Genomic DNA, 26192 nt, shown 5'->3' with positions numbered 1-26192 from the left:
TAGCCCGGTGATGGGTATTAAGGAGGGCACGTACTGCATGGAGCACTGGGTGTTATATGAAAACAATGAATCGTGGATCACCACATCAAAAACTAACGATGTATTGTATGGTGACTAACAGAACATAATAAAATAAAAAAGCAGTGCCTATGACACAGCAGGTGCTCAATACTGTTCATTAGTTAATGATGTCAGCTGTTGACATGACCGCCATCAGTTGCCTTTGGGGTATCTCTGTCCTGACACCCGCCACCCCATGTGAGAATCGCACACTTAATCATCTCTCTTCCCCACCAGACCCAAGCCCCTTGAGGGCAAGGACATCACCTGTCTTATTTTTGTACCCCGCAGTGTGCCGCTCAGTAGATAGCTCAAGGTTAGTTACACAAAGAAAAGAAATCCACATAACAAGGTTAGAAAGGTGGAGCTACTTGAAAGAGAATTGTTGTGTTCTGTAAGCAAAGCGAGTTTTGAAAATGAAGCTGTGCACCTCCCACTTACCCAGCAGTAAATTTACTGAGCATCTACTGTGTGCTGGTGACTGCAGGACTCCCAGGGAGGGTGACTGCCAGGGAGGGTTTCTCCCCCTCGGCACTGTTGATTGTTGAGCAGCGTGATTCTTTGTTGGGCAGGGAGGCTGTGCTCTTAAGATGGTTAGCAGCACCGTTGGCCGCCATCATCAAATACCAGTATTGCCCCCTCCAGATGAGACATTCCGAAATATCTCCAGACATTGCTGGAAGCCTCTGACTGCACAAAATCTCCCCTGTTTGAGACCCACTGTTCTAAGGGTAGGACCTGCCTTTTTCACCTTCGTAATAGTGTGGGGAAGCTGGGAGGTCTGGTACTTGTCGGTTTTGTACGAATGTGATCTCGACGTAGCATAGACACGGGCCTTTGATTTTCTCCCTAGTCATTAATATCTATAACAAGTTAATTCAGTGATACTCATTCTTTTTTGCGGTAAAGAGTTTATCAGACCATCAATTCATATATGTTTTCTACTGTTTGTACATTCACTCATTATCGTGCACCTACTGTTTCCCAGATGTGGCTTCTCTCCATCTTGGCTGTTATCTGTGTTGGATAGGATATCTTTCTCTTCCCTCCTTTGGTTTGATAATCAGGAAGTCTTATATGCTTGTTGCAAACAAGAGTCATGAATGGTTTTGAAAGATCAGTCTCATCAAAAATGAAAATCTTCTCTTTGAACAAAATGCCTCCATGGAAGGGTTGTCATCTGGCCTTGGCACCCACCCATGCCTTTCTGGGGAATTATTCAGAAAACATCAGTTCTGACATTTCTCATGGAGATCTAAACAGGGTTGTGAGAGAACCGGTTATGGTTATTTATATCTTCTGAAGCACCTTTCGTTTTTTGCAACATTGGCCACCATTTGCAATGGCCCAGGAAGTGATTTGTTCACTAAGCCACCAGGAATTGTGACAAGGTGGAAACACCCTCTGTAGGTTTCCTCCTACTTCACGGGGAAGAACACTGGACTAGAAACCAGAAAACATGTATTCTAGTAAGTTCCCCAATTTTTTATAAGTTTTCGACCCCTGACAGGTTGGTGAGCCAATGTCACCCATGACCTGTCCCACCTTCCCCTTCTACCTCCCACACTCGCACATATACACACACTGACACACATATGCTGTTACCCCGAGACCACCTTGAAGAGCAAAAGGACCCACCTTCTTTCCCTAAAATTACCCCAGAATGATGGGGGAGGCAGGGTCAGCAAGATTTTTCTGCAAAGGACCAAACAATAGGGGCACCTGGGTAGCTCAGTCGGTTGAGTGTCTGACTCTTGATTTCGGGTCCGGTCATGATCTTGGGGTCCTGGGAACAAGCCTTGAGTCAGCTCTGCACTCAGTAGGACATCTACTTTAGATTTGCTCTCTCTCCCTCTGCCCCTCCCCCTGCTTGTGTACGCTCTCTCTCTCTAATAAATAATAAATATTTAAATAAATAAATAAATAGAATCTTAAAAAAAAAAAAAAAAGGACCAGACAATAAATAGTTAAATATTTTAGGTTTTATGAACCACAAAATGAAATCTTCCTCTCCATCCACCTCCTCGTCATTCCCCTCCTCCTCCTTCCACTATTCCTTAAAAAACGTGAAAACCACTTTTAGCTAACGAGCACTACAAAAACAGAGGCTGGACTGATTTGTCTGGCCCGTAGTTTGTGGATTGTGAGGAAGAGCATGGATGAAAACTCCTCCTGATTTTCCCAGGACTGTCCAGATTTTAAAACTAAGTTCTGTGTCCCAGGCAAGCCAGGACAGTTGGCGACCCCACTTAAGTAATTACTTCACGTCTCTGAGCTTCACCTTTCTGTGAAAGGGGGCTAATAAGATCAAGCAGGATTGCTACTGAATTGTCTATAAAATGGCACATCTGGAGGCCAAAGGACAGTGTTTGGTACACAATCGGGGAGTGGAAATAGAAGTTCTCCTAAACTCCCCTTATGAGGAGGTGGACAGGAGATTTTAAGTGGTGGAGTCACCTCAGGCTGCAAAACCCTCTTGGAACAATTAGGGCTATTTGTTTTGTTCATCTCTTTGAGGACAATGGAGTAGACATTGTAACCATGTTAATATCTTACCTGCTGTGCATGAGCATGGTTTATCTTTAAAATTTGGGCAGTCAGCTGTTAATGTTGCTCCTATTTAAGAAACAATCAACTTCGTCAATTGGTACCTTGTCCAGTTTTAAGGAGTTTAACCACTTATTTTTCCTCACTTCCAGTCCTTCCTGTGGTTAGCCTTTTCAATTTTTACTTCTTCCTCAACATCACAGTTTTTTAAGTCCGTGAGAAAAGTCTTCTAACTCCGTTCTGTTATTCTTTTTTTTTTTTTTTTTCCAAAATTCTCTCTTTGGTGGTCTTCCGAAAAGACTGCGTTGTCCCCTCATTACGTGGTCATTTCTCAGTACGCCAGTTGAGGAAGTTAGGTTTTTTCGTGGAGGTTTTTCATCAGTCTGTGCGACTTCTTACTGTTTGCTAACTGAGTTCAGGAGGACTCATTTTTTTTTTTTTTTTTATCTTTTTCCTAGATGTTCACTTAAGTTTACTACTTGATGGCTCTGTTATATTTTTTTAAACTTCATTCCGTTCCCTTCATGATTTATTTTCCCAGTTCCGTGTGTACTATTTATAAAGGGCAGGCAGGAAGCGTGGTCACGGGCCGGCAGCTGTGGGAGAGCCCACGACCCTGGCAGAGGATGTTGCTTGTACTGTCTGTCCCACCTGTTCACTCAGCCACTGCTGGGGATCCAGCTAATCCTTCCTCCGTGCCATTCTTCACCAAAGTCTTACAGACAGGAGTGTAACCTGGGTGTACGCATTCCGCGTGCCACGCCATGAGTGGTCTTTCCAAAACATAGACGTGACTGTTTGCCTACTCGCTCAGACCCTCACTGAGTCACCACTGTGATGTAAAAGACAACAAAGTAGTAATGACCATCACCACAACCACAGTCAATACTCATTGAGTAATTACTGTGCTACAGGCCCTTTGCTAATTGCTTTTCATCAATTGACCAATGATATTTCTAGGAAAGTATTCTTATTTTACAGGTGAGGAAATTGGAGGACCAGAGAAATCAACTAACTAGGCCAAGGTCGCGCAACAAGGAAGTGGCATTATTGGGAGACCAGATCCTTAACCACTGGGCTAGGCTGCTGAGCTCTTCACCGAACAACAAACTGAGCTGTTTAGTATCCGGCCCTTAGTGAGGGGAATGGTTTGCCTTGGTCACCCTGGGGGAACATGGTGGTTTAAGGCCCACTCTGACTCCAGAGTTGGCTCCCTAATCCCCACCTCCACTATCTTCTCTGAGAGTAAATAATGGGAAATAAACATTCTTTGTAAAGTAACATAAATACAGAAGATTTTAATACTTTGTGCTCCTCTGGGGTGTTTCTTAACCTGCAGGAAGAAAAATTGTAAGGCATCCTTTATTCAGAAAAAAAGTTTGTGTGACACCAAAGAAGAGAATTGAGAAAAAAAGATGGCCTTATATTTAAATATATATAGAACATCTATTACATGTCTGCTGTTAGGTGCTTTCATATATATATATGTAGATGCAGATATGCATATGTATACATTACTTCTATGAGGTGAAGTTTTATTCCCATTGTTCAGATGAGAAACCTGAGGCTCAAAAAGGCAAAAGGTGACTTCCCTAAGGCCATAAGCCTAGTAAGTGGTAAAGATGAGGTATGCAAATCCAGGCCTCTGGCTACAGAAGCTCTAGCACCAGGCAGGTGCAAAAACTTCTTGTGGGTAGCTGCCCCACTCACTTTGTCAGGACCCCCTTCCACCAAACCTGAAATATCCCTGGGGATTGTGGAGAGTATTATTTTCATCATTCGGCCCTGTGTTCATGTTTCCCACTTCTGCAGCCTCTCCCTCTGCCCAGGATGCAGCCATCAATGTCCATGAGGACAAGCCTCAGTCCAAACGCAGAGAGGCCCAAACACGGGGACATTTCTCCAGTTGTAAGAAGGACTTGTAAAAACATGCCACAGCTTGCCAAGAACACAGGCGTTGGGGTTAAAGAGCCTGGTGCTCCTCACGGCTCTTGAATCTTCTAACCTTTGGGCAAGTTACTCTCAGGTTCTTGGTTTTCACATTTATGGATGGAGGTAACTGGTGGCCTGGAACATCTTTGTTGGGAGAAGAGTTAAGAATGCAGACTTCTGGCTAACACAGGGTCTGGTTCACAGTCAAGTGCTCCGTGAATCTCTGAATCGATGTAAGTAACTGTTTTTAAGATGTGTTCGAAGGCCTTTTCCCTGCCTTGGGTGACTCTCTTTTATGTCCTAGAACCACTTACATGCCTTCTGGACTGTGTTAGAACAAGCCTGCTGGACGGCACACACACCTCTTGCACGGTTCCTTCCCCTTTCCAGGCTTTGCAACCGAGCCACAAAAAATGGCCAAACCCTAGTGTCTGCCATGCATGTGCCGAGTCCGCATTTGTGGCTCTCGTGGACTTTCATTGTGTTCGCACAGCAGCGGGCTCAGGGAGGAGGGTGGAGGGCACAGTAGTTCAAAGTGCAGGAAGTTCTGATGCCAGTGACGCTCTGCCGCTGGCTTCGTCTGTTATCTCGAGCCAATGAATGAACAGTGCCTCCCGCATCGGGCTCTTGTGAGGTCTACGTGAATGAAAACCTGCCAGGCACTTTGGACGATTCCTGGCATATACTAAGTGCTCGATAAATGCTAGGTTTCAATTAGAGAAGGACGCCAGACCCTCGTCAGCCAGGCTCATTCACCTGCAGATACCAGGCCTCTACCTGCATCATTCACCTACGCCCATTATGTGGCAAAACATCCAACCTGCCTCATGTGTGGTGCAGTATTTAGTTGCTAAATTCTACCCTGGTCTCCTGAAAGGGCTCCATTTCTTCTGAATATCCAAGGTTTCCTTCAGGTCCTGGCCAACCCTTGCTTGGATCCCGCAAAGTCAGACTTCCTGCGTTCAGTTCCCTGCCCTACCACCGGGAGAGCTGTTTAATCTTAGACAAGGTCCTTAACCTCTCTGAACTTCAGCCTCCTTATATGGACATAACAATACTTCCTTCCCCATTGAGATTATCTAAGAACATACATGAAAATTACTTCGTAAGATACCCTGTGCTTAATATGAACTCAAAAAAGTAAGTTATACGTGCGATTAGGTAGTCTCCCAATTTCATCCTGCATATCCTCCAAAATTTATGATGTACCGTTAATGCAAAGGACAAATCAAGGTGGAAATCCTTTAAAAATTAGTTTTCAGCATCTCATATAAATTAAGCTGCAGGGTAACACCTTTTAAATTTCTGGTTTCTATTAAAATATTGGAAATTATCCAAATACAAATCAATCCTTATGGGATTACAACACATCTCTTCTTCATTTTCTTTCTAAGTTTTAAAAATAAAACTATCTCCAGGGACAGAATCACTTTTCCAGAACTGGAAAACACACACAACGGCACTTGAGTGGATGCTTCTGGAGACCCAGAAGCAAGTGGAAGGAGGGTTTTCCTCCTGTTCTTTTTTTTTTTTAAGATTTTATTTAGTTATTTGACGGGGGTGGGGGGAGCACAAGCAGGGGGAGCTGTAGGCAGAGGGAGAGAGAGAAGCTCCCTGCTGAGCAGGGAGCCCGATGCAGGGCTTGATCCCAGGACCCTGGGATCATGACCTGAGCCCAAGGCAGATACTTAACCAACTGAGCCACCCAGGCGCCCCTCTTTCCCCTGTTCTTAATAAAGCAGGCCTCCTCCAGCCATCAGCAGCTTGGGCTGTAGACCATGGTGAGGTTTCCTGTACAAAGTGAGCCACAGACAAAATGCAGTGCATCCTCTGTGGCACCAGAAAGTGCACACTTTGGTTGTGAGGCCCCCAGGGACCTGGTCTTCTTTCCCTACCTCTGATCTGGCTACTTGGCAATGAATAGCAGTGGATCTTTTCTGCAGTGACAAAATGCAAATCCTGTATCAAATGGGGAAGCCGACTTTCTGAGCCCTTCCAACTCTGAGCCTCCTGGCCTCAAACAGCAGTGTCCACACGTGGTCACCACCCTGGGCCCATAGAGGACCCTTCCAATGCCAGGGGCTGGGGGAGGGTGTGGGGGGAGGTAGGGAGGGACTTGTCCTGTTTTGGATGAGGTTGTGGAGGGCTTCCTACCTCAGTGACAACCTCCCTGTTCCCAGTGATTACAAAACTGGACCAGAGCGGTGGGTGATTGGAATTTGCTCCTGTGACTGTGTCAAATCAGACTGGACAGGTGTTTGCTGAGCACTAGGATCCTAGGCCCTGCATAAGAGATGGAGATACAACAGACATGGTCTCTGCCCTCTGGGAGTTCAGAATTTAGTAAGGCTGGTGGACCTACAAAAAGGAGGTCAAAAAGTATTGCTATGTGTGAGCTTCAGGCCATTTTTTTGAAGCAGAGATTCTCTTATGCCAGCCTGTGGAGCCACTGCTATAGATCATTTTGTGAGCTTTCTAAAATGAAAGATTCTCCGGCCATATCGTTAGGTATTTTTACCCAATAGGTCTGAGTAGGGCCCACAGGACTGGCATCTTTGTAAGCCCCCAGGTGCTTCTCCTGTGCAGTCAGAGTAATGGTGTTTCTGGAGGCCATTTGGTCTCTGACTTTTTCTGATACTCTACAGAAAACCCATCTGCAAATCGGGCTAATATGTTTTCCTTTGACATATTCAGGGTCCAGCCATATCACAATGCCTGCATGATTGCTGCCCTGGTCTGAGCCAAACTCTCCTTCCAATGGGACTTTTGTAAGAGGCCTCCAGCTTGTCTCCTTTCCTCTGGCCTTGCCCTTCCTGCAGTCTGTTCTGTTCCTGGCAGCCAGCATGACCCTTACAACATGGAAGATGGGTTATCTGTCCCAGTCCCCAGAACTCGGAACTCCCTTCCCGTCCCATGGAGAGAAAAATCAATGCAGGTTTCCCCTGCTTTCCAAAAGTAGAATGCTCCTATGAAACTTCTCATAGGCCGAAAATGGTGCACAGCCAAGAAGCAATTAGCGTTGACTTATATGGAAAATTTTTTGAGCATTCCCAGACCCCAAAAATCACCTCTTAGGCTTTTCTGATCTACTTAGTACATGTGTGGCTAATGGATGCACACAATAAGTTGAGATAAAGGACAGATGCTCCCAGACACAGAGCTCTGGCAGTTGCTGCTGAGATGCCGTGTGGTCCCCGGGAAGGAGCTGGGTGTTGCCACTCTCCCTGCTTGGGGTGCATGTGGCTTCTGTAACATACCAATGTTGGACACTCTTTTTACATATGGCTAAAGCAAAAATCCTCTTCGAATTTCTTTCAGGTAACAAAAACAGGTGGCACCACCTGTCCTTCTCCTGCTGCAGAGCCTCTGCACTTTCTATTCCCTCTGCCTGGAATGTTCTTCCCAAATATCCTCATGACTCATGGCCTCACTTCTTTCAGGTTTTTACTCAGATGTCTTCGTATCAGAGAGGACATCTTTGAACTCCCTATGAATGAGCAGTCCTACCCCTCATTGTCACTTTCTGTGCCGCTTATGCTGCTATGTTTTTCGTCATAGCATTTGTCACACACCGCCACCACTTATTAAATATTCCTGGTTTATTTGTTGATTGCCTGTCTCCCACTACTAGAGTTGAGAGCAGGCATTTATCTGCTTTGCACACTCCCAGTTTATGAAACTATACCTGATGTAGAACTTGCTCCATAAATAATTTTGAATGGTTACATTTATTAATAGGAGCGAGGGGCTAGGAAGGCTTATCCATGGCAGTTTACAGATCTATAAAGGTAGAAAAATAGAGCATTGATCAACAAGTGCTTCTTAAGCATCTCACACTTAACATGTCAGCTGCAGGGCAGAGGTGGCTTACAGAGGGGTCTCACAGGGACCTAGGTAGAATTAGGTAGTTTGGAGGATGACAGAATATGACCAATCCAAAAGAGTTGTCACAATATATGCCGCTCCTCCATGGAACTACACATCTGCAGCTGCCACAGTGGAAAAGTATTTCTTTCATAAAATTTAGTTATAAGAAAGAACAATAACTTATTGAACAATGTAGGGTTTGAGGGGGGTACTTAGTTGATGCTAAAATGCAGCAGTAAAGATATTTGGGAAGTCAGTTACTAAGAATCAAGTCCATATAGGAGTGTGTGCTTCTGGGCTCTGTTCTCCTCCATCTCCTCAGCTTTTGTTTCCCTGGTGCCATCTTATTAGATCTTCACAAGTGAGTTTGTCCTATTTCAATACACACACATATATACACACATTTACACATAGGCAAGCACATACATATGCAAATATATATATATATACATATATATATGTATTTCCTTTTATACGTGTGGACGCGTATATATTTCCTTTTATTTTAAGCATGAGGATTACATTGGATTTATAGGTTTGTGTTTTAACACAGCTTTAAATTGAAAAGTTTTAAATTAAAGCTTTTAAGATTGAAGTTAATTTAGATTTAATCTTAAAAGTTTTGAATTAAAGTAAAATTACATTTTACTTAATGTATCATACAAATTGGCTCATGCCATTAAATATTTTTCCTGTGATTTTATGTTCTTTTGTGTATGCACACCTCCAATGCATTCAGCCATGTCCCTACTGGTAAAAATATGCAATTTTCTTTTTCTCTCCATTAGAAAGCTGCAGTGAAAATCCCTTAACAGAAGTTTCTGGTCCTATACCTGATTATTTCCTTCAAATAGATAAGCAAAAGTTGGGCCAGAGGGTCAAAAGAAATGAGTAAAACTTTGCAACATGTTGCCAATTTGCTTTCTACTTCAAAGATGATCAAATTGTTTTAATTTAAAAAATTTTTAGTTATATTTAATTTGAGATTTGGGTCATGCTTTTGTGCTTACTGGCTCATTTTCCACATGTAACTCCTTAATCCACTGGCATCTATACGCATATATAGCATGAGGTGACCTTCAGTCTTTTTTCCCGTAGTTGACTAATAGTCAACAAATCCCTTTACTGACAGTTATTTTTCCCACCGAATTGTTGAGCTATATGTATCATAATAAAAACTCGTTGTCTTCTCTTTTGGCTATTTCTGGGTGGTGTACTCCCATTTTATTCTATTAATTTTTCAGTTGAGATTTTCTCTACTGCCACAGAATTTTACTTACTGGAGCATGATGATTTGTATTACCTTTTGGCTAGGCAAGCCCCCCATGTTCCCCACTTCCAAATCCCTTTTGTAAAAATGTCTTTGGTATTCTAACTCATGCATTCCTTTTTAAAAAAGATTTATTTATTCATTTCAGAGAAAGAGAGGGCATGGGGGCGTGGGGCAGAGGGAAAGAGAAAATCTCAAGCAGACTCCCCTCTGAGCGCAAGCCCGATTTGGGGCTTGATCTCATGACCCTGAGATCATGACCTGAGCCAAACCCAAGAGTCGGGCGCTTAACTGGCTGCACTGGCTTCCACTTGGGAGTATAATATTGAAGCTATAAAGTGATTCGGGCACTATTTACATAGTTAATAATGGCACCCCTTATTAGAAATACCTCCCTCCTTTATCCTCTGTAACGTTGCATACTTTAGTTACTCCCCCCCACCCCCAGCTCTCACACATTTGCTATTATTATTGTCAAGGATATTCTTTGGTGTTTTACATTATCATTGCTACTGTGAATAAGATCACTGTTTTCATCATATCTTGTAAATGATGATTAGTGGTACATAGGAAAGCTGTTTATCCATTCAGCAAATATTTAGTACTTAGTGGTTGCTGAGCACTTAAACAGGTACTCTGCTAAGCACATCCACTATGCTAGGTACTAGGTGTCAATCAATGTCTAAAACGAGCACCATCCTTGCATTATTAGAACTAATAATCCAGCGTGACAGGCATCAAACAACCAACCAAGCAAATAAATACACAATTACAATCTGTGATAAGTGCACAGTGTGCAGGAACAAAGAATAACAGGGAATTCCTATTTTGATGTAGTGATCAGGGAGCATCTCTTTGAAAAAAACAATAATAAAATCGAGAACAAAGGATAAGAGGAATCAGCAAGGCAAGAAATATGGGGAAGTGTGTCTCAGGCACAGGAAACAGCATTAACAATAGCCCAGAGGTGGGACAGGCCTACTGGAAGAACAGAAACTAAACCAGGTTGTTGGCTGGAACAAAATGAGTAAGGAGAGAAATGGTATGAAATGACCTTGAAGATGATCAAGCAGGCTTTATTGTCACGATGAGGAGCTCGCATTTTTCTCATTTTTAGCAATAAATTTATCAGTCTTTTTAAAAATCCGTGCGTTGGGATAGGAACTACATGCACATATTCAAAATATAAAAGGTAGATATTATAAACCAGACTTCAGTTTCTGTCCCCAGAATTATCCACTGCCTTACTGAAGGAGTCTGTGCATATAAAAATGAGAACAAATGTTAGACCTTTGCTCTTTCCCCCCACCTAGCAGTATGTACTAGAATGTTCAGTACTCATATACAGAAAATCAACTTGATTTTTTCAGCATATGATCCAGTTGTATGGCCTTATAATTTAACCAGTCCTCTGTTCATGAGCATTTAGGTTCTTTCTAATTACATGTAAACGATGCTGTGTTATCCTTTGATGCTAGCACCTGGTGGTCATATTTATAAGTCCATTGAAATGGAATCACTGGGCTGATAAGCATGAATATTGTCAACTTTCAGAGGCATTGCAAAATTCATATCTTCAACAACTAGGCATGAAATGACTTTATCCCACAACCTATCCAGAGGAGTATGCCATCAAATTTTTGATCATTGACAATTTGATGGGTAAGGAAAAAAATGCCATCAGATGCTATCTCACGTGTCCATAAACAATATATTGTCTAGTTTTATTGCTTTTATCTCTATGTCACTGGATTATACCTTTTAAAATATTATTATTTTCTGTACTTATCCATTTGGATGCATGCAGTGATAGTTCATATATTTTCAATGCTCAGTAGTATTTTATTGTTTTAATTCATCACAGAATATGTATCTATTCCACTATTGGTGGACATTCAGAGTATTTCCAGTTTCAGGCCCTTATGAAGAATGCTATTCCAGACATTCCTGGATATGTCTCCTGGCCACACATGCAAAGGTGGCTGTGGTGTGAAAAGGTGAAATTCTGGGGTGGCGCAAATTAAATAGTAATGTGTAAAGTCAAAATAGTTGCATCATTTCAGATTCCCACTGGCATCCTTGACAATTTGATGATGCTCCACTATATATTTTCTTTTTAGAGCCAACCTAGTAAGTGTGGAATGGGTGTGGACTTTAACTTACAGTTCCTAGATTGTTGCACTCAGTTTCATATTTGTCTTTTCTTGTCTTTGAAATATCTGTTTATCTTTTGCCCTTGTTTTCTATTGGATTGTTTATGTTTTCTTATACATTTGTACAAGTTCTTGTAAGCTAAAATTACTTCTTGGCTGGTTATAAGTATCACAAATATCTTTTCTTAGTTTATGTGTAGTTTTTTTCTTTCGATTTTATTTGTGGTGTCTTTGAATGTATAGAAATTCTTTAATCAAATATACTCCTCTGTTCTTTCTAGTTTGTATTCTGTGTGCTTTATTTTTTTTATTTTTTAAAGATTTTTAGTTATTTGAGAGAGAGAGAAGGAGAGAGCAAGAGAGAAAGAGTGCATGAGTGGGGGAGGAGGGGCAGAGTGAGAGGGAGAAGCAGACTTCCCACTGAGCAGGGAGTTCTATCCCAGGACCCCGAGATCATGACCTGAGCCAAAGGCAGATGCTTAAATGACTGAGCCACCCAGGTGCTCCTGTGGTTTATTGTAAAAATCTATCAAGGTGATAAAAATATTCTCCTAGATTGTCTTCTAAAATTTAATATTTTTGCCTTTCATAGTGAAGACTTTAATCCACCTGCAGTGTGTTTCCATGGGTGGTATTAGGCAAGGGTTTAGTTTTACTCTATTTTCTAAATGGATAACAAACTGTCCTGATACCCTTTGTTGAAAAGCCCTGTTTTCTCCTTAGACCTGTGGTGCCCAAACTTTGTGCCTTTGTGTTTCTGGGTTCTCTGTTGACATCCACTGGTCAATTTTTGGATACCTATATCAATACCATGATGTTTTAATTGCTAAAACATTATAATAAGTCTCAATATCTGGTATCACAACTCTTTCTATTTTGTTCTTCTTTAAGAATATCTTTTGTATTTTTGACCCTTTGCCCTTCCATATAAATTTTAGAATCATCTTGAATTCCACTGGAGGTAAAAATACCTACTGAGATTTGAGAACTTTACTGTAGCAATTCTTTCCTATCCATAACATGGTATATAACCCTCCATCTATGTAAGTCTTATTTGATTATTTTAAATTAAATCCCATTATTTTCTCCACTAAATTCATTTCTTTCTGTTTGTTATGGGTGCATAGAAATGCAATTGACATTTTATTTTGATTTTGTATCCAGCATCTTTGCTAAATTATTATTAATTTTAGTCATTTTTCTGTAGATATTTTTGGATATTCCACATGGATAATCATCTGAAAATAATGAAAGTATATTTCTTCCTTTTCAAACTTTATCACTTTTATTTTGTTTCTGTGTTTGTCCTATTGAGATGGCTAGAATTCGAGAATGGTGTTGAATACATTTGATGGTAACTGCTACCCTGGTCTTTAAACAAATGCTCTTGAACCTTTTTCCATTGAGCAGGATGTTTGCTTTAGGTATTTTTGGTTTTGTTTCTGTACATATTCCTTGTGAAAAGATTTTTAATTATGGTTCCTTTTATTGACTTTTTCTCCATTTCCTTGAGTCAGTTCTGGTAAAGATGTATTTTGAGAAATACACCAATTCCATCTCAGATTTTTTGTAGCATTAAACTTCATAACATATTCTTATTACCTATTAATTTCTGCAATATCTTTGTCCCATTTCCTATTCATAATATTGCTTATTTGGACCTTTTCTGTATCTCTTTCTTTTAAATTAAGCTTATAAGAATTGTTATCCTTTCTTTGTCTTTTCAGAAAATGAACTTTTTGACTTTATTTATATATTTGTCTTTATTGTATCTTTGTTTTTTATTTATTTTTGCTCCTGTTTTATTATTTTTTTTCCTTCTACATACTTTGGATTTATTCTGCTTTTTGTTTTTTGCTAAATCCTTAAGTTGAATGGCTAGCACATTGATTTTCAGCTTTTTTTTAAAAAAAAGCATTTGTTGGGCGCCTGGGTGGCTCAGTCGTTAAGCATCTGCCTTCGGCTCAGGTCATGATCCCAGGGTCCTGGGATCGAGTCCCACATCGGGCTCCCTCCTCGAGGGGAAGCCTGCTTCTCCCTCTCCCACTCCCGCTGCTTGTGTTCCTGCTCTCGCTATCTCTGTCTCTGTCAAATAAATAAATAAAATCTTAAAAATAAATAAATAAATAAAAAATAAAAAAAGCATTTATTACTATACATTCCTCTGTGAGGACTACTAAATTTTGTTCAGTAGTATTTTCATATTATTCTTTAACTATACATATTTTCCATTATAATATATTCTTAGATCCATGAGTTATTTAGAAATATTTTTAATTTCCAAACACATGATGTTGTCTTTGTAAATTGATTTTATTGTAGTAATTGACTATAGTTATATGCCACTAGTTCTTTGAAATTTGCTGAGGCTACCTTCAGGTTTTATCATAAAATCCTATTTATAAATATTCAATAAGTGCCTAAAAAGAATTTGTACCATCTAGTTGTTGCATACTGTATTCCATTTCAAGTTTGTTAGTTGTATGAGGTATTTAAGTTGTCTCTGCCTTTGCTGATTTTTTTAATCTGTTTGATCTGTTAACTGCTGAACATTGTGTAAAAAATAGATCACTGTGATGACAGATTCGTAAATAATGCCATAGACTTATGTCACACTTGGCATTGTGTATTCTGAGCTATGTTGCTAAATGTGCTCAAGTTCGTAATTTTTAGATCTTTCTGGTGAATTAAAGCTCTTAACGTTATATAGTGACCTTATTTATCACTAGTAATGTTTTTTTCCTTCAGTTCTCTTTCATATAGTATTTACACAGCAAAACCAGCTTTATTTTGTTTGACTTTCAAACTTTTCAGTGTATTTTATTATTTTTTTAAGATTTTATTTATTATTTATTTAGAGAGTATGAGCAGAGGGAGGGGCAGAGGGAGAGGGAAAGAGAGAACCTCAAGCAGACTCCACACTGTGAGTCTATGCAGTCAGTACTCCATTTCACAACCCTGAGATCATGATCTGAGCCGAAGCCAAGAGTCAGATGCTCGACCAACCAAGCCACCCAGGTGCCCCTCATTTCAGTGTATTTTAGTAATGTCTTTCTTTTTTATTTACCCTGAAAATCATTATCATAACTAGAGAGCATGTCCCCTGTCTGTAACATTTTCTCTGACTGCTTTGAAGGTTATTCTTGGCTTATTGATTTATCTTCAAGTTTATTGGTTTTTTTCTTCTGTCACCTACATTATGCTATTACTATCCTCCAGTGACTGTTTTAATTTTCAGTGTTGTGTTTTCCACTTCTGGAATTTTCATTTTGTGTGCATGGTTTCTATTTCTCTGCTAAGATTTTTTTTGCATTCATTGCTAGTATATTTACCTTTATATCATCAAAAAAAGTTGTAAGAGCTACTAGATATAATAGTAGTACTATTAGCTATTTCTTATTAGTCCCTTTCCCTTCTTCTGACCTGCTCCTCCAACCATCTAGAAGGCTAAAAACTTCAGCTAGTGAAGGCGGAGAGGTAAGGCAGAGTGAGAAAGAGAGAAGTGCTCCTATCTAACCTCAAGTTTTCAATTCACGTTCAAATCACACTTGCAGTATGAGAAGCTTTAAATTGGATGAAAAGGTCAATGGGGGGATGACATTTCACCCATGACCCGAATGGTTCTATTAAGCTGATGCTAAATGTTTGGATTACTACCTTAAGATTTACCTTGGAAGTCTTTCTTTATGTTTTCCTCTTTGTCTCCAAACAGCTCTTGTTTTAATCATCTGACCAGCCTATGTTTGCAAATGTGTTTTAGGTTGTGGCCCAGGCAGTGTTATTCATGTGTATGAACACAGCTGGAATCTTCATCAGCTACCTGTCAGACCGGGCCCAGCGCCAAGCCTTCCTGGAGACGCGGAGGTGTGTGGAGGCCAGGCTACGCCTGGAGACGGAAAACCAAAGACAGGTACCAATTGGAAAGGCGTAGTGTCTGAGTTACATGGAGCTTTTTTCCTCCCCAAACACATCCTGACTTCAAGTGTTTTCTTCAGGTTTGTGTCATGGATTCCAGAGTCTAAAATAGTTATGTTAAACTTATAGCTCAAAGCAGGTTGGTCTTGTTTCCCACATTCAATTAAATGTTGTCTACAAGAAATAAAATTTGTCACCAAGTGCTTTTCTGACACTTTGACATCTGTGTTTGTGAACAAGGCCATGGTTCCTAAAAACCCATTAACATTCTCATTTTTGACCCTCTTTTTTTGAAACTGTGAACTCTTATTTGAAATAAATATTTTCATTACATACCAAATTGTAGTAAGCTTATGGAAGAATCTTGTACATGTGTAGTTCCTAATACCTCATCCTGATTTTCAGAAGAGATTACAGAACACAACAAATTTTGTGGAACGTGATACCAATCCTAGGGAAGGGATGCAGTAGGGAAAACGGGGTTGGGTTGGGTCAGAGACCATGTGTCTTCAGTTTGAAGAGATTGAAATGAAGATTCTTGGACATCCTGATTGGGTAGCTGTTAAAAGGATTTAAAAAATAGCTTTGGCCTTAAATTATATGTTTCCCCAAAATGAAATCAGCTTTCAAAAAATAAAGATTTGCCCCATGAAAATTATTCATGTGATATTCAAAATTCATGCCTATCTTTGCCTCTGAATGCAGTTTTCAAAGAGGAGTAACAGGAATATATGGAAAAATTGGTTATGGAATCAACATATTATCTCCTAAATATTATGCTCTTGGGAATTCTATGCTCAACAGATATATTAGTTTTATCATCCAAGGCTCTCTTAAAAATGTTACATCTATAGATACCCACTTGTTATATTAAGCTTTATATACAACAATAGTTTGAGAAATTACCAAAAAGTGCCACATTGTCTTCATCTTAATTTGATCAAATTGTCAGTAAAACATGGATCTTTGAAGTGAGTGAAGCCAGGTCTGTGTGATCATGGATGGGCCAAAACTCAAGTCCCACTGCCATATGTCATTGCCAGGGGCACAGAGGAAACTACTGAATTTCCAGACCCTATGTGGACTTCACAGGAATCAGAGCTCGGAAATTTTGAAATTAATGTCTAGAATACTTATGCAACCTCATAATAGATTTATTATAATTGTCCTGAATAGCCCTATAAAATAATTGAGAAAAATAACTTGAAATCACCTTGCGCAATCAACACGAGTATCTGCCAGGATAAAATGTTGTGTTCCTCTGAAAAACAGAGCAGTTGCCAGACTGGGACGTCACTCTTTCCATGGGATGCCTGCCAATTCAGAGAATACTGCTGCATTAATAATTTATTTGACTGTTCTCGATGCCCTATTGCAACGAGAACGGCAATTGTGGGTGAGATGTCTGGGAAGCTCAGGCTTTTGTTTCATGTTTATGAAATATTGGAGGTCCTACAAATGATTGCTTTATCATACCCATAAGACTTTTCTTCTTTTCCCGTCCTTCAAGTTGAGTGTCTTGGAGTCACTGTGATGTAGTCATCCCACGTGGTAGAAGGACCTTCCTCCGTCCTTTATGAGCTTTATTTTTTTTAAGCTGATGGACCAAGGAAGGAAAGAATACTATACAGGGAGGAGAACAAGTGACAGCTGGAATGTAGGAACAGTCACTTGAGTTCATCTGCAGCTGTCTTACCTCCTGGTGGGGTCACTGAAGCCAGTGAGCTCCCTGTTCTGTTTCCTCATCCATACATGGGGCAGGATCTTTCTTTCCAGCTTTGTGTTTCCCTCAAGTGAGATAATGTGTATAAATCAATACAAAATTATAAGTCAGGGGGCACCTCGGTGGTGCAGTTAGTTGAGCAACCAACTCTTGGGTATCAGCTCAGGTCATGATCTCAGGCTAGTGAGATCAAGCCCTGCATCAGGCTCCATGCTTAGTGCAGAGTCCCCTTGGGTTTCTCTCTCCCTCTTCCTCTCTCTCTCTCTCTCTCTCAATAATAAAATCTTAAAAAGTTTTATAAGTCAGCCTCATTAAAAGAAAAAACTGTCTTTTGGTGGAATATTCTTTGTTCTAAATATACAGCAAAATATGCTATAGGTTGTTATAGCCCTGTGCTCACCATTATAATAACGTGTTTCTGGTATATTGACTACGCCCTACCCCCAGAGGCAGTAGCTAAGATAGCTGGCTCTGTATCATTCAATGCTAAGGTTCCTTTCCTTTGACATGTGGTCTCTGCTTCAGGTCTCTGTTGTCCCTGAGAACTTCCTCAGTGGTAGATGGGCAGAGAAGGCTTTCCAATGAGACTGCTCAGGATTTGACATCTTTGGTGAATTAGTTACTGTCTTAGTGAGCTCAAGTAAGCTATGAGCTTTAGTTTTTCCATCTGTAGCATGGGAATAATAATACCCGTCCTGAAGAGGCATCTTGATGAGAAGTACTGTATGTAGTGCTCTTGCAGCTCAGTGAAGAGTTTCTATTAGCATGATTGTGCAGAATGATGTCTATGAGTCAGCCAACAGAGCTCAATCCCAGGAGGACTCTTATGAGAACACATTATGGATTGGCTTGTCTCACTTGAAACCCCAGGTGAAAGTTAACTCGTTTGGAGGGAAATCAGGATGGCAGTTTGACTTTGGTTTCCAGCGGCCAGAGCTTAGCATTAGGCTCCATATCTGTTAAAATATCATGTGTCATTAACAAATCCAACCCCATTTACCTCTTATCAGAGCTAATTATAATACCATAACTGTTAGAAATTCTGTACCATGCAAAGGAGACACTATAAGGGCCTAAGTGACAGCAGATCCTTTTTCCTTGGGAAATTATCCCAGAGGAGACTAAACTGCATTTTTTGGTACTTATAAAAGTATAGAATTAGGAGCCTTATTCCACATAAACATTCAAGTTTTGTGGGATTTTTCAAGAGCTGGCTTTATCTTGTGGTAGGATACAAAGGACATATTTAAATGACTTACTTTGCTCAATCATGAATTAATTTATTTGAGGACCTATTATGTGCCATGAACTTTGCTGGACATTGGGAACACAACAGTGACTAGCAGTTGGTTCCTGGTCTTCCAGAGTTTACCAGGTATGGAAAAGGATGGCTACATAGATGCCTCTGGCAATAATGTATGGATCAAACCTAGAAGCAGGCTGATGGAAGCCTACCTAAAAGAAATGATGCCTGAGTTGATGTGTGAGTAGGATTTAGCTCAGCGGGAGAAGCAGTGAAGATTGCCACATAAGGGTCTAACCATACAAACATCCTGAAAGAAGGATGTTGGGACAGTTATGAGCACTCCCATGATGACTTCTCCCATCATTCTCTTTACTCATCCATCCACTCATGGTGGGGTTACAAAGACAAGTCAGTCTCAGTCTGCACTCTGGAGTGGGCCTGGAGGATGAATAGAACTTTATTATTGGAAGAGAGGGAAGAAAGAATTAGCAAAGATACTGATGATATGATATATATGATGTGATGAAGGACAGCAACATGGGAAAGTAGGTGTTCTCGACACCTTAGCAAAGTTATGTACTTTCTTCAGTGGCATACCACTATGCTCACTTTCCATTCAGTATATATTTATTGAGTGTTAACTATGCATTGACATAGCTCCCTGATGGGCATACCAAAATGAAGAAAATTTATTGCCCACCTCCGTTCCACCATGGAACACTGGACCTCGATCACTGCATGCCTGTTACCCTGTTAAGGTAACTGACCCCTTAAGAGTGACCCATGGCTCATTCCTCTATATAGCCCACCAGCAGTTCCTGAAAACCAGCATGGAATAGATGATTATAAAATGACTGAGATTGTCAATATTTAATAGTGGTTACCCAATCATTTTTCCAAAGAAAATTGCCAAGCAGTAGCTAGAGGCTAAGTGGCACATGAGCCCTCTTGCTTGGCAGGTCCCATAGTATGATGATATGCTTGAGGTCCGGGGAAAGAGGCTTTTTCCTGGGATAACCTGAGGTTGCGTGTGTGGGTCTATCGTTGAGAGCAAGCAGGTAGGTCTCTTCAAACAAGGTTTTGGTTTTTTTGCATTTTATTACTTTTTAAAAATTTTATTTTATTATGTTATGTTAGTCACCATACAATACATTGGTTAGTTTTTGATGTAGTGATCCATGATTCATTGTTTTCGTATAACACCGAGTGCTCCATGCAGTATGTGCCCTCCTTAATACCCATCACTGGGCTCACTCATCCCCCCAGCCCCCTCCCCTCTAAAACCCTCAGTTTGTTTCTCAGAGTCCATAGTCTCTCATGGTTCATCTCTCCTTCCGATTTCCCACCCTTCATTTTTCCCTTCCTTCTCCTAATGTCCTCCATGCTATTCCTTATGTTCCACAAATAAGTGAAACCATATGATAACTGACTTTCTCTGCTTGACTTATTTCACTTAGCATAATCTCCAGTCCCATCCATGTTGATGTAAGAGTTGGGTATTCATCCTTTCTGATGGCTGAGTAATATTCCATTGTATATATGGACCACATCTTCTTTATCCATTCATCTGTTGAAGGGCATCTCGCCTCTTTCTACAGTTTGGCTATTATGGATATTGTTGCTATGAACATTGGGTGCATACGGCCCTTCTTTTCACTACATCTGTGTCTTTGGGGCAACTATCCAGTAGTGCAATTGCTGAGTCATAGGGTAGCTCTACTTTTAATTTTTTGAGGCATCTCCATACTGTTTTCCAAAGTGGCTGTACCAACTTGCATTCCCACCAACAGTGTAAGAGGGTTCCCCTTTCTCCACAACCTCTCCAACATTTGTTGTTTCTTTCCCTGTCCATTTTTGCCATTCTAACTGGTGTAAGGTGGTATCTCAATGTGCTTTTGATTTGAATTTCCCTGATGGCTAATGATGATGAACATTTTTTCATGTGTCTGTTAGCCATTTGTGTGTCTTCTTCAGAGAAGTGTCTGTTCATGTCTTCTGCCCATTTTTTGACTTGATTATTTGTTTTGTGGGTGTTGAGTTTGAGAAGATCTTTATAGATCTTGAATACCAGCCCTTTATCTGTAGTGTCATTTGTAAATATCTTCTGTTCTGTGGGTTGCCTCTTTGTTTTGTTGACTGTTTCCATTGCTGTGCAGAAGCTTTTTATCTTGATGAAGTCCCAAAGTTCATTTTTGCTTTTGTTTCACTAGCCTTTGGAGACGTATCTTGAAAGAAGTTGCTGTGGCCGATGTCGAAGAGGTTACTGTCTATGTTCTCTGCTAGGATTTTGATGGATTCCTGTCTCACATTGAGGTCTTTCATCCATTTTGAGTTTTTCTTTGTGTATGGTGTTAGAGAATGGTTGAGTTTCATTCTTCTGCATGTGGCTGTCCAATTTTCCCAGCACCATTTATTGAAGAGACTGTCTTTTTTCCATTGCAGGTTTTTTCCTGCTTTGTCAAAGATTATTTGACCATAGAGTTGAGGGTCCATATCTGGGTTCTCTATTCTGTTCCGTTGGTCTATATGTCTGTTTTTGTGCAAGTACCATGCAGTCTTGGTGATCACAGCTTTGTAATATAGCTTGAAATAGGGCAACGTGTTACCCCCACCTTTGTTTTTCTTTTTCAACATTTTCTTGGTGATTCGGGGTCTTTTCTGATTCCATACAAATTTTAGGATTGTTTGTTCCAGCACTTTGAAAAACGTCATTGGAATTTTGATCAGGATGGCACTGAAGGTATAGATTGTTCTGGGTAGCATAGACATTTTAACAATGTTTATTCTTCCGATCCATGAGCATGGAATATTTTTCCATCTTTTTGTGTCTTCTTCAATTTCTTTCGTGAGTGTTCTGTAGTTCCTAGAGTATAGATCCTTTTCTTCTTTGATTAGGTTTATTCCGAGGTATCTTACGGTTTTTTGTGCTATTGTAAATGGAATCCTTTCTCTAACTTCTCCTCCTACAGTTGCATTGTTAGTGTATAAGAAAGCAACTGATACAAAATCAATGCACAGAAATCAGGTGCTTTCAAACTAGGTTTTTAGCTTCTTCAAGGTGGCTCTCAACATCTTTCCTTCCCATGGCCACTGGCACAATGCCAGGGAGAAACTACTGAATGGATCCAAATTTTGATATGTTTCATTTAGATTGGCATCAAGAGGTTGAGCACATATTGGCTCTTTCTTTGGGGGAGGCAAGGGCATTGCCTTTTTTTAAAATAATTTTATCCCCAGTTGTAACCAGCACAGCACATACTAAACATCTAGCTGGTCTCTCGGTCTCCAGCTTCTCTTCTTCCAATCTATTCTTCTTTCCAAAACCCTGGTCTGGTTCAGAGTCAGTACAGGATAGGGTTTAAGAGCTAAACCTTCAATGTCTGGAAGATATGGATTCCAATCCTGTTTTCTTTGCTTCCTGGCTGTGGAAATGTAGGTAAACTATTCCCTCGGGAGACCTTGACTTTGTCAGTTTAAGATGAGCATGATGATTCTGCCTTCCTCCAAGGGTTGTGGTGAGGGTTAAGGATGAACTTAATGGAGGCAGAGTATATACTTAAGCTATATGAAAGAGGATGCTGTGATGGTAATGACATTGATGTCACTCTTGCCTGCAAGAAAACCCTTCAGTGGCCACGTTCCCTCCCAGATAAAATCCAAACCCCCACATGGGGCCCAACACCCCTCCACCTTCTAGCCTCCATTGTCTCTCCCCAGATTCTTCTCCACTCCCTCTCCATTCTTGCAATACCATAGGACCATCAGCTCCCTGAACTGTTCAATGGCCCTGTGCTCTGTGGTTCTCTCGGCCTGGAAAGCCCACCTCCCTCCTAATGTCTTCACCCTGAAAATTCTCCACCATCATCCCTTCCTCCATGAGGCTTGATTTTCATCTTTCCAAGTTGTGTGGAAATGCTTTGCTCCTGCTTCCAGCATGCCTTAAAGTTAACTCTGTTATAGAGCCTGTCACACTTTATGACATTTGCTAGCCTGAGTGTCTCTCTATCCTCCACGGCCAGTACAGACTACTTAGAGGCACCTGCTCTTTTCAATTCATCTGATTCTCCTGGCATTTACCCAGCACAATGGCTGGAATATAAGATCTTCTGATTAATGTCTATTTAACTCAGTTATATTGAATTCAAACTTTGGCTCCTGGCCTTACTTCTACCTACCTGTGTTGTAATAATTCTCCTATGTAAAAGGAAAGGGACTTGTGCTCCTTGTGACCCCCATGAATAACGGTGGGGGGAGGACGCTTATCCAGTTCAGGATCGACAGGGACAGCCTGAACACATGTCTTACACAGACCTGTCAGGGGAATTTTCCTTCTAGAAGATGAATCTTAGAACATCTATCTTTGGGGAGCTGAATTCTAATTATTGTAGTTACTGTAATCCCACTTCTCCTCCCAAATGATCCAATGGCCCATGTTTATTTTAAATATTAAAATGAATTAATTGTTTTTCTTTTAGTTTGAGAATTACCGAAACCTGCTTATGGTAATCATGGCATTTCGAGGTGTCTCAGAAGCTCCGGGGGCACTGGAATAAAGTTTCTGATGATGCCATATGTTGCAGCAGCAGGAAGATTATTATTAAATGCAGCAGATGTTTTAGCTGTTTTAAAGCAATTCTGTTTAACTTAAACATCTTTGTTAGACAACATTGGTGTAAACTAGTGGTTAGGACAATAGTTTGGGTGAGAAAGTTAGGTTTCCTACGGAGTTCTGAGTTAGTTTCACTCATATTTGTGCCCTACAGAATTGTTTTTAAAGTTACAGATAACTAAGTAAGGCAGCGCCTTGTCATTCATTCATTCATTCTTTCATTCATTTAAGGTTGACCTGAAAATGCCAGAATCTCGAAATATTTGGATTTTCTGCTCCAACTTGCTGTCTTCCCATTATATTCCAAAAAACCTCTTGAGTCTCCTATCATCAAGCCATTTTTCTACTGTTTTCCATCTCTTGCATTTAAGACTACCCATGTACCGTCCGCCATGCTCATCCTTATCTTTTATTAATGATTTCATATTAACTGTTCTCTAGTGTATACTGGAATATTCTTGTTCTCCTAAACATTCTTATTATCTTTTTACACTCATGCCTTTGCTTCTGCTCTTCTCCCTTCCTGGTCCAACACTCCTTTCATCACGAAACACTCGGCTCAAATGTCACCTCTTCCACAAAGAGCCTCTCTTTTCTCCCCAACTGTGACCTCCATGAGTGTTTTGTTTGTGTGTGTGTATTTCTTTATGGTGTTAATCTCCTTCTCCATTCTGCTGTGCTCTTGCTTTATTTTTCCTTCTACACTGTAAACTCATTGGAGATTGGATATATGTTTAATTTGTGTGCCTCACAATCGCTCTGGATCCAGAAGGGGAGAAGCCCAAGCTGGGAAGAAAAGCAGAGACAATGACCATAATCATGAGTGCTGTCATTGTGTTTTCCCAGTAGTCTTTCATGCAAAACTACTTGTGAATAAATAGATCTGGGAAATCCTCTCCTCTTGTGCTATGGTGTCCAAGGTCTTTGTCCTCCAAAACCAGGAGTCCAACCTCTCTTTGGCAGTTAACAACTCCATCTTCCTGATCTTCCGGTCCAGCTTCTCCTTCTGTTATTCCCTCACATAAATGACTTCAGCCTTGGCAGAGCTGTGCCTCAAATTTAAAAAAGTAGATCTCACTTCAAGGCATCTTCTTGATTATCTGACTCTTGCAAGTTTCTCCATCTCCATGCTATTTTTGTCATAGTGTCATTTCATTTCTTCTCATGGTTTCACTTTCATTTCCCTCAGGTATTTTGGGGATAAAAAGTGAAATGTTATTCCAGTCACCATCTTACCCCAATATATAATGCTCTGCAACTCTGTTGTCCAGTTCCTGTGATGATGGGAAAATTTTAGAGCTATATCATCCAGAAACCACCAGCCACATAGGACCAGAGTGTAGCATGTGCAATGTGGTTAGTATGACTGAGCAATTGATTCTTAAATTTTAATAAATTTAAATAGCCTTTGAATCACCGTTTTTGTCTCTTATCTCTCTTGTGGTGATTTATTGTGACTTCAGCCATCACTTCTGGATTGTTCCACGTCAATATCTCTAACACCATGTTCTTTTCTGAGTTCCCCATGCCCATCATCAGTATCCTGCTGGGCAGCTTCATCTGCATGTCCCTGTGGTATCACTGGCTCCACCTGTTCAGGATCCTCTCACCACCCCCAAAATGTCCTTTGTTCTGATATGACACATTTTTTTGACCTGATCCATCTGAATCAATTATGGCACCAATTCCTGTTGATGTTGTCTCCACCATATATGTACTAACTGTCCCTGAATTTCTTTTTCTAATCTTGTTTAAGCCCTCCCACACTGGTAAGCTTTCTAATGGGTGCTAACCAGTTTCTAACTAGTATGAACTGGTCTAGCCACCTGTAGTCACTCCACCCTGAGATTCCTCTCGCGAAAGAAGTTGTCTTTGCATTTTCTTTATGATCTATGAAATCAGAGACACTGCAACCATATGACACCTCATGGAAATGAATGAAGCATGACCCACAGTTTTCTCTCCATCTATTCTTGTCCCTGTCCATCTTACAGAGAGGAGTATTCCTGTGTAATGTGTTTATTTTCCAGGTCTCTTTGTGGGGTGACAATGAGGATCCTCTCCTCCAGCAGGAAGCCCACTCCTGCAGGCTACTTTCCTCCCCACAGTTAGCTCACTGAGGCAGTGAGCCCCACAGTGGCCCAGCTGCCCTCTCTTTGGCTGGAGATCTGTAGCCAGTACAGAAAGAAGACATAGAACCCCATGTTCACTCACTTTGCAGCCACAGTCCCCATCCCTTTGCCAGCAAGACCAGTGTCTATTATGATTCCTGTATACTTCCGGTGTCTATTTCTCAGCTGGTTCTTCTGAGAGGTGAGGCATGTGCCTAATTCACGTCTCAGAGCCCTACCCCAGTGTAACATCTGTCAGGATCATCATCTTAGTGTCCCCATTTTTTATTTTTATGTTTTTTTTTTTTTTTTCGAGAAAGACAAAGATATTTATTTTTTTTATTATGTTATGTTAATCACCATACATTACATCATTAGTTTTTGATGTAGTGTTCCATGATTCATTGTTTTCGTATAACACCCAGTGCTCCATGCAGTACGTGCCCTCTTTAATACCCATCGTCAGGCTAACCCATCCCCCCACCCCACTCCCCTCTAGAACCCTGTTTGTTTCTCAGAGTCCATAGTCTCTCATAGTTCATCTCCCCCTCCGGTTTCCCCCCCCCTTCATTTTTCCCTTCCTGCTATCTTCTTTTTTTTTTTTTTTAACATATAATGTATTATTTGTTTCAGAGGTACAGGTCTGTGATTCAACAGTCTTACACAATTCACAGCACTCACCATAGCACATACCCGCCCCAGTGTCTTTCACCCAGCCACCCGATCCCTCCCAACCCCCACCACTCCAGCAACCCTCAA

General features: G+C 40.7%; 1 protein-coding gene across 1 annotated transcript in view; it reads left to right on the top strand.

The window, feature by feature from the left end:
- Positions 1-26192, top strand: part of ADCY8 (adenylate cyclase 8) — a 208661-nt gene that overhangs the window by 31041 nt on the left and 151428 nt on the right. The window contains exon 2 of the mRNA XM_081817142.1: positions 15590-15739. Coding sequence (XP_081673268.1) covers positions 15590-15739 — 150 coding nt within the window. The remainder of the gene's footprint in view (positions 1-15589; positions 15740-26192) is intronic.

The sequence above is a fragment of the Leptonychotes weddellii genome, chromosome 4 (assembly GCF_054177405.1).
Source record: "Leptonychotes weddellii isolate Sample4059 chromosome 4, ASM5417740v2, whole genome shotgun sequence".
Classification (NCBI taxonomy): Eukaryota; Metazoa; Chordata; class Mammalia; order Carnivora; family Phocidae; genus Leptonychotes; species Leptonychotes weddellii.
Note: the sequence above shows the minus strand (reverse complement) of the source record. Positions and strands in the feature narration are given on the sequence as shown.